Raw genomic sequence first — 12160 nt, forward strand, 5'->3', positions numbered from 1 at the left:
GTAAGGCAGTTGTCCCTGTTACCATCTGGCCTGAGGAGTCCCACTTGAGGATTTATCTATAGAAGAAAAAAAAGAAACAAACCTATTTGACTAAGATCTTTAGAGTTAGAACCAATCACAGGAGAACAAAGGAAATGTGTTTCTTCCCTATAGTGGGGGCTGACCTGGCAGGTGGGTGTGGACCCGGAGGAGCTGGTGTCCCAGGGAGCAGCCTTGGAGCGCTGCTGCATTTGGGTCAACAGGACGTTGTAAAAAGTGTAGCCCAGATTGCAGCTCAGGCTGATGGGTAGCTGGTGACTGACACTGCCGAAGGTGTGCTTTGTAAAACCTGATGGTCAAAAACGTGTGAAAATGATAAGGATTAAAAAGATCCGTGTCATTATTATGCCCTTTACTGTTAAGTTGGTTACATGTGGCAGCAGGCTGAAAGCAGCCCAAGGTCTTGAGGGTGGGGTGGTGGCTGTGGGGGGTACCAAGCTTCACCTGCCCACCCCAGGCCCAGATGAAGGACTACATGCGGGAACTGGAGGACACACGTGCATCACGAGAGGAGATCCTGGCTCAGGCCAAGGAGAACGAGAAGAAGCTGAAGAGCATGGAGGCCGAGATGATCCAGCTGCAGGAGGTGGGCCAGGCCCCAGGAGGGCACTCGGGGCACCAGCAGGGGGCAGCCTACGGCCTCTGCCCAGCCAGGCTGGGCCGCCCAGTGGCCCAGCTGGCAGCCAACAGGCCAACTTCAGCAGTGGGTTGGGGGTGGGCTTGGCTTTGTGAAAGAAGTCCCTGCAGGGTTTCGTAAAGTAGCCCGGCTTCCTGGTGTGACTAAACTGTGTGTGTGAGTTAAACTGTCACCATTTGGGGCCAGCTCCCTTGCATGAAATGAAGCTTCCTGGTACTCCCCACCTCCTGCTGAGTGTTTACGCCTGGCAAGGGGAGGGCGCTTTCCCAAATGCTCCAGCTCCACGTGTCCCCCTTGCTGCCTTGTCTGTCACACAAGAGGTGTATCGCTAGAGCCTTCCCTCTGCTCTACGCGGTCTTCTTCAGCCTGAGGTTAATGGGCCACTTGGTGCTCCTACTGGTGCTGGGTGTCTGGGCATGTCCTCGTCCACACTGTTCTCATGGCTGTGCCCTCGAGCCTGGGCCTGGGGTCAGCCCTCCCTCTGAGATCAAGTGTGGCTCTCTATTGGGACCACCTTACCCAACTGGCTTTCAGACTCTGCTCTCACCCAAACTCCCATCCTTGTCCTCCCGACTTCCGGTCTCCCCAGAATGCAGAGGGACCAGATCCCATTAGCCCAGGACAGTTTTTTATTTATCTCTACCTCCCCAGTCTGACTTGGCTGTAACACTTAGAGAGAGGGGCTTTGCAAATGTGGTGCCTAAGTCATGGTCTCAGAGGGAGGAATCAGCCCTGTAAGCCAGAGGGGCTCATGAGGAAGGGCTTTGTGGAGGAGGCAGACCTGGGAGGGGGTTTGAGAGGAAGGGCCAGGGGCTGGGGGAGCATGGTGCTGCGAGTTCCAGGAATGGGAGGGGGGGGCTCAAGGGACTTTGGGGTGTCCCAGATGGTCACAGTCCACATTCTCATGGCAGGAACTGGCAGCCGCCGAGCGTGCCAAGCGCCAGGCCCAGCAGGAGCGGGATGAGCTGGCTGACGAGATTGCCAACAGCAGCGGCAAAGGGTGAGCCATGGCATGCCATGTTGAGCTAAGGGCAGGTGTGCCCATCCTCTGGGACAGGCCCTGTCTCACTGCTCCCCGCTCTCACCCAGAGCCCTGGCGCTGGAAGAGAAGCGGCGCTTGGAGGCCCGCATCGCTCAGCTGGAGGAGGAGCTGGAGGAGGAACAGGGCAACACAGAGCTGGTGAACGACCGGCTGAAGAAGGCAAACCTGCAGGTGGGTGGGGCCAGGGCCGCCTGGCGTTTTCCTGCACCAGGCTCTGCTCCTTTGAGACCATGCTGGCAGGAGCCTAGGGCTTGCTGGGCTTCGGAGAGGGTGTCCTGGCACCTGTGAAGGTCTCCCTTGGTTTCCTTCTCTCGACCCTGGCTGTGGGGGAACACCTTTTTCTAGGAGGGTCCAGAGCTCATGAACTTGGGGCCCGAGGGCCTAGTGTTTTCTGAGGCTCTTGAGGAACCAATGGCCCCGCTTCTGCCCCAGGGAGCCCCCGCCCCAGCCCTCCTGGGGTCACCAGCCTTCCTTCCTGTAGATCGACCAGATCAACACCGACCTGAACCTCGAGCGCAGTCACGCCCAGAAGAACGAGAATGTGCGACAGCAGCTGGAGCGCCAGAACAAGGAGCTCAAGGTCAAGCTGCAGGAGATGGAGGGCACTGTCAAGTCCAAGTACAAGGCTTCCATCACTGCCCTGGAGGCCAAGATCGCACAGCTGGAGGAGCAGCTGGACAACGAGACCAAGTAGGTGTTCCTTCCCATCGCCGGCCTCAGCCTGCATACCCCTCTGTTGCTGTCCGAGGCCCAGAGACTGTCCCCCTCCTGACGGCTGCTCATCCCTTCCATTGGGGCTTCTAAGTTTGCGTAGGAGTCCATGGGCCCACCTCTAGAGTTGGGGCTTCGAACAACTGTCTCTCGGGCCTGAATCAGGCAGAGGTGGCGGTTGCTGCCTGCTTGGGCAGCTAGTCTGTGGGCTCAGCAAGACTGGGGCGTCCTTGGAGGTAATGGGCAGGTCACACTGGGTTGCAAATCTCAGTTTCCCCTTTCCTTGCTACGTACCTGCTCCTTGGGCTGTGTCCCCCCTCCCCGGAGCCTACTTCCTTCTCTGTGAAATGGGGTAGTCGCCGTGCGTCCCCCGCAGGAGACCAAGCACGGCGTGGGTGTTGGGTGGAGATGGGCCGGCCTCCGCCTGGGGGCTTCCTCGTGGTGGACATGCCCGTGAGGCGTGGGGACAGGTCGTCCAGCTGGTGTGGTGTGGTGTGGCCGGACCCTCTGAGCCGCCGCCTCTCTGCCCTGCAGGGAGCGCCAGGCAGCCTGCAAACAGGTGCGTCGGGCCGAGAAAAAGCTGAAGGACGTGCTGCTGCAGGTTGATGACGAGCGGAGGAACGCCGAGCAGTTCAAGGACCAGGTGTGTGGGCAAGCGTGTGCGCGTGCGTGTGTACGTGGGAGCGTGTGCGTGCGCGCGAGCGCGTGCGTGGGGCCACAGCGCCTGGTGGGCCTCTCCGGCCGAGGCGCCTGACCGGGACCTCTGGTCTCCACAGGCTGACAAGGCGTCCGCCCGCCTGAAGCAGCTCAAGCGGCAGCTGGAGGAGGCCGAGGAGGAGGCCCAGCGGGCCAACGCCTCCCGCCGGAAGCTGCAGCGCGAGCTGGAGGACGCCACTGAGACCGCCGACGCCATGAACCGCGAGGTCAGCACCCTCAAGAACAAGCTCAGGTGAGCCCCGTGGCCGCGGCCTCCCCTCCCTGAGCTCGGGGCGCCGGAAAGCTCGTTTCACACGAACCTCCCAGGAGCCGCCCGCGTCTGCGTCCGGGGCCGCGCCGTCTCCGCCCGTGCGGCTCCCGGGGCTCCCGGGTGAGCCCTGCGCTCCGTCTCTGGGAAAACCCCGCCCGCGGAACCAGGCCGGCCCGGAGGGGCTCCAGGCTGGCTGTGGGGCACTGGCGGCCGCTCGCGGGGGCCCGGCCGGCCCGGCACGCGCTGGGGGCCTGGGGGCGCCGGCTGAGGCGGCCCCGCGGCCTTCACGGCGCCTGTGCCCACGGAGAGGCGCGGCAGTGCGCTCTCGCGGAGCGTTGCTGCCGGAGGGGGAGCCGGCGGGGCAGGCAGAGGCTCTTTTTCCCGGGATTCCCGGGATTCCCGCTGCTTCTCTCCCTTCGGCGTGAAGGCGACAGGAGGCCGCCTTCCAGCCCGTCGCTAATAGCGTTGTGCGTGCGACCCGGAGTAGGCGTCGGGGTCCCGTCCCGCGTGCGGTCCCCGTGTCTCCGTCTGCCCCGCTGCTGCGTCGTCGGAGCCCGGGTGTGCGGGCTGGCGCGTGTCTCGCGGGGGTGACTGCGTCTGCTGCTGGGCCTCTCTCTCGCCGTCAGCCCCGGCTTCCCCACGGCTTCTCACTGGTGATTCGGAATGAAGTGGGAGCCCGTGTTTCTCCAGGCTCCCGGGTTCTTGGCCCACTGCCCAGGGCGCTGGGGCCTGGTGTCCGTCTACAGATGGCTTGGAGGGGTGCCAGCTGTACTTGCCCTCCTGGCCGGCCCTGCTGACCCTGTGCCTCTGTCCCCAGGCGAGGGGACTTGCCGTTTGTCGTGCCCCGCCGGATGGCCCGGAAAGGTGCTGGCGACTGCTCGGACGAGGAGGTGGATGGCAAGGCGGATGGGGCTGAGGCCAAAGCTGCTGAGTAATCTCTCCTCCTGCTGCCTGGAACGGATGGACAGACCGCCACATGACTCCGTCTCCCCTTTCCAGCACCCCCCACCCCGCAGCACCCTCCTCCACCTTCTGGGGACTGCCGTGACCGTGACCTCCCCACCCAGTCCCACCAGGCCAGGAGACCTCAAGCCTGCGCCTCCCCGCCCGCCCCCCAGGCCTTGCTGAGGGCGTTTGGCTTCCTCCACTGCATTCGCTTCTGCACCCTCCCACCCCCAGCACCCGATACCAAAGAGTCAGAGTCTTGGGCCCCTGGCCTGGGAACTGAGTGACCAGCAGGCTCTCGGCCCTCCCTTGCCACATAGCACAAGACAAGGAGGGCAGGCCACCGGGGATGGGCAAAGAGAGTTTTCTACAAATCTATTTTTCTTCAGACTAAGAAGTTTTGATAGCCCAGCACCCCAGAAGAGTTGTCACCTTCCCCCACCTCCGCCACCAGCTCCCCCTCCTCCTTTGCTGTTGGCAATCACACACGGCGACCTCACGACCTCTGCCCCGTTGGCCCTGCACTCCCGAGGGCCCTGGGTGATTGGGTAAGGGCAGGCCCAGGGCTGACCCCTCTGTGCAGGGCACAGAATGCGGGGTGCAAGGAAGGAGCCGTCCCTCCCCACGCGCTCTGGGCAGCGCCACAGTGGTCCCCTTCCTGTTTCAGAGTGTCTCAAGTGCAATGATGACCCCCTTCCCTCCTCTGTGGAGGGCAGCGGGCCCCTGCCACCAGGGGGCTGCTGGGCCCAACAGACAGGGCATCGGGGCCACGCTGGGAAGGCCATCGGGGGCTTCTCCCAACATTCTTGGGGACCAAATATATTTAATGGTTAAGGGACTTGTCCCAGGTCTGACAGCCAGAGCATTGCAAAGGGCCAGCGGCCCTCCCACACGACCTTGTATCTACTCCAGGACTGGGGCCCAAGGGTACATAATCTGCACCGTCGACTCAGTATGGTGTAAAGATCTGCCATCTGCATGGATGTGTTTGAAAGCAAAAAAAAAAAAAAAAGGTTTCTTCTCCCCTCGCCTTATAATAAATGATAAAATTCCAAGTCTTTATCACTGCCTTTCCTTTGGAACCATGTTTAGAAGAGAGTAGCTTGTCCTACACTGGTCTACACTGGTTGCTGAATTTACCTGTATTCCTAACTGTTTTGTATATGCTGCATTTAGACTTACTTATGGCAAAGAAGGCATCTTTTTTTTTCTTTTTTGAAAAAAACTCAACAAATCATGAAGATATATATGAAAGCTACGTATGCCTAAAAAGCTCTGAATTCAGGTCCCAGTTGCTGTCACAAAGGAGTGAATGGAGCTCCCAGCCCCACCCCTTTTTTATATAATAAAAGTGCCTTAGCATGTGTTACAGCTGTCACCACTACAGTAAGCTGGTTTACAGATGTTTTCCACTGAGCGTCACAATAAAGAGTACCGTGCTACGAGCCGTGTGTCTGCTGGTGTCTCTCTGCCGGAGCGGGTTGCCTGGATGGGACGGCATCCACTTTGTGCATCATCTTCTTCTTTTTATATTTTATTTCTTTATTTGAGAGATGGGGAAAGAGCACAAGAGGAGGGGGAGGGAGAAGCAGGCTCGCCACTGACCGGGGAACTCAATGCAAGGACTTGATCCTAGGTTGATGGGATCATGACGCTAGGCAAAGGCAAACGCTTCACTGACTGAGCCTAGTGACCCTTTGAGCATCTTCAAAAGCTTCCCGTAGTGCAGCATGGCTGAGGCACAGACTGGGGTGAGGAGTGGCAGTCATGCAGGAAAGGTAAGCTAGAAAGGGAGACTGGACCAGGGGCAAGGATGCTAAGAGGGTCTTTTAAAGCTTCCGTTTACTTCAGTTACTGAGTACCCACTGTGCGCTTGACAGGGGTTTAGGGACCCAAATCTAGGTGCTGACTTAGGAACATCCTTCGTTGTTAGACAAAGCCTGCCCTCTGGAGGTTCATTTCGAGTTGTACATAAGCAAGACCAAGGGAGTCCAGTGGTGGGGCCCGTGGGTATTGGAACAGGAGGCTGCCAATCTTTTGTTCTTTCATTGGTTCTTTTAGCAGAGGCAGAGGAGAACCTGGCCTCTTGCTGGGCACCTGCCCTACGAGGACAAGGAAGACAAGGGGTCCCTGCAGGAGCAAGAGGGAGGAGAGGGAAAGGCATCCCTTAGAGAAGGGCTATGGCATGGACCCAAGCAGCCTACCTCTGCACCACCAGGGTCCCGGGACCACTGTGGGGCCGGCTTGTCTGCTACAGAAAGCGGTGGGCTTCCATCTGCCCACTCCTTCAGCCTCTGCACAGGTGCAGGTGTGCTCGCTGGCCCCGGGGAGGAAACCGCAGATGACGGCTGGGGGTAGCCAGGTGCCAGGCACCAGACGACTCTGGGCACTTCTAGCTTTCTTAGAGGATCCAGGGGAGAACTCCTTTCCTCCAGCTGTGGCGACTCCAGGCTTCCCTCTGATCTTTGCCTCTGCCTTCACGTGGCCTTCTCCCCTCAACTCCCTGCTGTCTCTCCTCTGGGTGTCTCTCGTAAGGACTCTATAGTCATTGGATTTAGGGCCCACCAGATATTCAGTGATGATCTCAAGATCTTTAAGTTAAAGGATTTGCAAAGACAGGGTTTTTCTACATGATGTCAGTTATTGGATTGCAGACATGAGGTCATGCGTGTATCTTTTAGGGACCACCATTCAGTCCACTGCGGTACTCTGCAAATATCCGTCCTTTGCCTTCAGCTCTGTGACTCGACTCTGCCCTTTGTGCAGGGGAAATTCCGACTGGGGACCCACCATGCCTACAAGGGATGGGCAGTCCCAGGGCTGACTGACCCACCCACCAGGCCGAGAGGGAAAGAAGTTCACAGTGTATGTTTTGGAAGGGGACAGGGAAGGAGTTGTCAGCCAAAGACTAGGGCAGAGGCGAGGAAGCCATGATCAGGTAGGTCTGTTTGTGCAGAAAAGCAATGTGATGTGGAAAAGCTGCTTCCTGGAGGTGAAACCCTCATGTCTGGGGCTCTGGAGGGGATCCTGGCACAGTGGGAGGCTGGGAGGGGCCCCCAAGGTCCTGCCTGATTTTAGAGCCTGGTCACTCAGCCACAGAAAGGAAAGGACTATTTGTATAGGCAGGAACTTGGGTGGGGTTCAAGCCCGTTACACTGGGTGTGTTTTTTAAATGCCAGTCTTACAGGCTTACATACTGTGTGACTCCACTTATCAAATATTTTCAAAATGCCAAAATTACAGAGATGGAAAGCAGGTCAGTGGTTGCCAGGAGTTAGGGAAGTCCTGGGAAGGTGACCCTAAAAGGTGAGTGCCAGGGAGTTTGCTTGCAGGGACGTAACAGTCTCGAGTGTTGTGAGGGTCCTGTGAATCGATGGGTCCTCAAGACTCTCATGCAGACATACCAGTGAGTGTGGGCAGAAACTAGGGCGGTTTGAGTGAGGTCCATCATCCAATTACTTGAACCGGGGTCTGTATCCTTGCTTTGAGAACGACCATAGTTAGGGAAGATGTCACTGCCAGGGAAATGGGGTGAAATATACTTTTTTGTTTTGTGAGTCTACACTCTATAGGATTTTTTCTTAACACCTAAGTTTCTTTTTTTTAAAGATTTTATTTATTTATTTATTTGAGAGAGAGAGAGAGAGCATGAGAGGGATGAAGGTCAGAGGGAGATGTAGACTCCCTGTGGAGCCGGAAGCCTGATGTGGGACTCGATCCTGTGGCTCCGGGATCATGACCTGAGCCTAAGGCAGTCACTTAAGCAACTGAGCCACCCAGGGGCCCTGTGTTTCCTTTTTTTAAGTCTGTGATTCAGGATCTGAATGGTGATGGTGATTGGGGAGCCCCACATTGGGCTCCCTGCTGAGCAGGAAGCCCGCTTTTCCCTCTCCCTCTGCCTGCCACTTCCTGTCCCTCTCCCCCTTTCATGCTCGCGCCCGCTCTCTCTCAAATAACTAAAATCTTTATTTAAAAAAGACTCCATTTCTTATTAGGATTAATTAACCATGAAAGAGTCCCCATTATACTAACTCCTTTTTGCATACGAACTTTTTACCTTTATATCTACCTTTTTTGTGCACTTGGTCTCAGCTCTTCTCCTTTTAACATTAGGAACTCATGGCCTTTCACAGACTCAGCCTGGCCCAATTATACATGATCAAAGTAATCATTATCAAGTATCATTATTACTCTATGTAATTTGGTAGGATCGCCAGTGGGTACTCTATTGAGCACCGCTCTGAACATCCCTGAAGCATCCTTTCCTTCTGGAGTAGGAGCTGTTGAAGGCCCCTGGATTTCCGTTTTCCTCCAAGGTGTCTTGCTACCTTTGAGTGGAGGAAAAGCCATGGATGCCTGTGGGAGTGGACGAGGGATGGCTAGACCATATATATATACCTGTGGAAGGGTGGCGCTCATGCTGATTATTCTCGTTGAACCTATGTTATCATCCCACTTTTCTTAGAGAACTTACTTCATCAACCACCGAGGTTTCTCCCACACTGTCACTTGTCACATCAGGAGTCAGGCTGATTTCTTATGGGTAATGATCCACTGGCTCTCATCATGTTGAACATGGTGGTGCCAGAAACCAGCCCATTATTGGGGTGAGCTGTTACTCACTGCTCTAAAGGGACTTCCACGTTCTTAAAATTAAAAAAGAAATCAAAGTAACAAGCGCAAATGGTTAAAACAAATCCACTAGTCCAGAGGGCTCTAACCTACTTTCCCAAATAAAAAGAATCACTTTCAATTTGTTGCTTTTTCTTTAGGTGGTTAATCAGTATCTTTATATGATATTCCTACAGTGGGAGAACAGAATAGGTGAGAGTGTAGGCTCTGGAGATAAGGAGTCTGGATTTGATTCTGGCTCTGGCACTAGCTGAGTGCTTTGAATTACCTACCCTTTCTGGGTTTCATTTCCTTTTCTTACAGAATCATGGTGAGAACTAATGTATGAGTTGATGCATCCAAATCACTTAGAACGGTGCCTGGTGCAAAGTAGATAGTCACCCACTTCATTCCCTTCATTTTTATTTATATTTATTTTAAGGTTTTTTTAGTTATTTATTTGACACAGAGAGAGAGATCACAAGTAGGAAGAGAGGCAGGCAGAGGTGGGGGGTGGGGGAAGCAGACTCGCTGCTGAGCAGAGAGCCTGATGGGGCACTCCATCCCAGGACCCTGAGATCATGACCTGAGCCGAAGGCAGAGGCTTAACCCACTGAGCCACCCAAATGCCCCATTATTCTGACTTTTTTTATAATGTGAGCTACATGCCCAACATGGGGCTTGAACTCCTGACCTCTAGATCAAGAGTTGCATGCTCTGGTCCTCAGCCAGCCACGGACCCCTTCTGGTGTCATTTTTTAATCGATCTGAGCTACCCTTTTCATCTGGTCATCTTTCTTACATATCTGAACCTAGATTGCCCATCTGTATTTAAGAGAGAGGTAAGTTGACTGACAGGCTTTCATGCAGAGTGATTGGATGAGGGCCTCCTAGATGCCAGAAGACAGGTATTTTTTTCTGGAGGCTTTCAATTCTGCTTTTCCTCTTCTGGTGTAGACCTGGGCTGATGTGAATAGAGGGTCGGGTGTGGGGCTGATAACCTTATTCCTGCTCACCTCCACCTGCCTCTCACCTTCGGTCTCCCTCTCTGAAGCTCTGCCTAGCAGACCATTCTTCGTGCCTATTTGCCCTCTGTCTGTTTTTCTGATGGAAATTCCCTCTATTTTTCTGACCAGTCTGCATTCAAAGATTTGTCTAAGCCTCTGGACTACCTCTGGGCCCCATTCTCCTTTTTCATTGGCAGCGAATGAAGAGAGACGCTGTGTGGGTTCTTGAGTCCAGCAGGCAGGGTTGCACCCAGGCTACCGCTGACCAGATTTCTGACTCTGGGAAAAATCACATAGTCTGTGCTTTAGTTTCCTTATCTGCAAACAGGGATGCAAGCGATACGCAGCTCAATGATTACTGGAAGAAGACGGGTTATTATTTGTAAAGTCTTAGAGCAATCACCAGCGCAGAGCTTAGGATACAAATGTGAGTCACTGTTCTCATTTGTTATTTTTATACCTATAAGTACTTTTACTCTCTTTCAGTCAGGTCTCAGGAGGGGTGGCTGTTAAATGCTCTTTTGTCTTGTTGAGATAGTGCCAAGGGGCTCCTGACTGGCTTATTTGGAAAAGCCTGGGACTCTTAACCTTGGGGTTGTGAGTTAGAGTCCCAAATCGGGTATAGAGATTATTTAAAAAAAAAAAAAAGTTAACTTAAAATATAATGCTTAAATGTAATCAACATTTGCTATCTTTCCTCATCTCCCAAGCCAAAGTAATAACAGAACTAAAAGAAATATAAATTATTGGGGCGCCTGGGCGGCTCAGTGGGTTAAAGCCTCTGCCTTCGGCTCAGGTCATGATCCCAGGGTCCTGGGATCGAGCCCCACATCAGGCTCTCTGCTCAGCAGGGAGCCCGCTTCCCTTCCTCTCTCTGCCTGCCTCTCTGCCTACTTGTGATTTCTGTCTGTCAAATAAATACTTAAAATCTTAAAAAATATATATATATAAATTATTTATATAAATTATTTATATAACATATATATTATTAATTATATATATTTATATAAATAAATATAAAATAGAAATAAATTCTTGTTAAGGGTCTGTTTTTTAGTTTATTTTTATTGTTAAGATTTTTTAAATTTATTTGACAGAGAGAGACACAGGAGAGCAGGAACACAAGCAGGGGGAGTAGGGGAGGGAGAAGAGGGCTTCCCGCAGAGCGGCAATATGGGACTCCATCCTAGGACCCTGGGATCATGACTAGACCTGAAGGCAAATGCTCAGTAACCTAGCCACCCAGGCACCCAACGGTCTGTTTTTTTAAAAAATAGGATGAGGGACACCCTCATGTACTGTGAGTGTGCATGTGATTGGTATAACATTTTTTGTAACAGTGGGGCTCTAGGTAAGAAAATATTTGTATGTGTTGATAGCTTCTGACCCAGTCATCGTGCTTCTAGAAGAGTCTTAAGGAAACAATCTCAAATACAGGCAGTGTTTCATACAAGGAGATTGTTCTTTGCATTTACATTTAGATGAAGAATCAGAAAGAGTCTAAGGTTCCCAGTTGGGGGAAGACTATAGAGAGGACTGCACATTATCAAGAAGCCTAGACAAGGTCTGTAGGGATTGCGCCAGGACTCAGCAGGACTCCGGACCCTGTGGGATGAAGAATCTTGCAGAAGCAAGGAGGACACAGGCTGTGGGAAGCTGTGGCACCAGAAAATTGAGTGAGACAAAGACTGGTTAGCGATGCAAGCCAGCTCTGTGGAAGGAGAGGAATCATTTACAAATAAATACACAGCTGACCCTTGAAGAACAAAAGTTTGAATGACACAGATCTGCTTATATGCAGATTTTTTCATTAAATATATGTGCAGTACAGTAAATGTACTTTCTCTTCCTTATGATTTTAGCATTTTAATTTTCTCTAGCTTTCTCTGTTGCAAGAACACGTTTCATAATACATATAACATACAAATGGTGTGTTATCAGTTATTTATGTTATTGGTGAGGCTTTTGGTCAGGAGTAGGCTATTAGTAGTTAAGTTCTGACAGTCAGAAATTACGCATGCATTTTTTACTTCACGAGGATGAAGGTCAGCAGCCCTAACCCCTGTATTATTCAAAGGTCACTGTACATAAATAAATCTTTTTGTAGATTAAAGGGAGTAGAGCACAGAATTTGGATCAGAGACACTCGGGTTCCCGTCCTGACTCTAGCGCTATTGTGAGAACTTGGACTAACCTAAGTT

At 52.9% G+C, this 12160-nt stretch overlaps 1 protein-coding gene across 4 annotated transcripts in view; it reads left to right on the forward strand.

The window, feature by feature from the left end:
• The window catches only part of MYH9 (myosin heavy chain 9), a gene marked incomplete at its 3' end in the record, with an annotated part of 96564 nt that extends 90778 nt beyond the window's left edge, over positions 1-5786 (forward strand). For 3 of the 4 annotated variants that reach the window (XM_082740261.1, XM_082740260.1, XM_082740262.1), the window contains exons 35-41: positions 497-625; positions 1588-1676; positions 1766-1889; positions 2200-2408; positions 2964-3072; positions 3206-3378; positions 4214-5786. In XM_082740261.1, the coding sequence (XP_082596387.1) occupies positions 497-625; positions 1588-1676; positions 1766-1889; positions 2200-2408; positions 2964-3072; positions 3206-3378; positions 4214-4331 (951 nt within the window). Of the gene's footprint in view, positions 1-496; positions 626-1587; positions 1677-1765; positions 1890-2199; positions 2409-2963; positions 3073-3205; positions 3383-4213 lie in introns of those variants that run through there. The other variant, XM_082740263.1, reaches the window with a different exon arrangement.
• Positions 5787-12160: the final 6374 nt, after the last annotated feature.

This window comes from Mustela nivalis (genome assembly GCF_964662115.1).
Source record: "Mustela nivalis genome assembly, chromosome: 7".
NCBI classification, from domain to species: Eukaryota; Metazoa; Chordata; class Mammalia; order Carnivora; family Mustelidae; genus Mustela; species Mustela nivalis.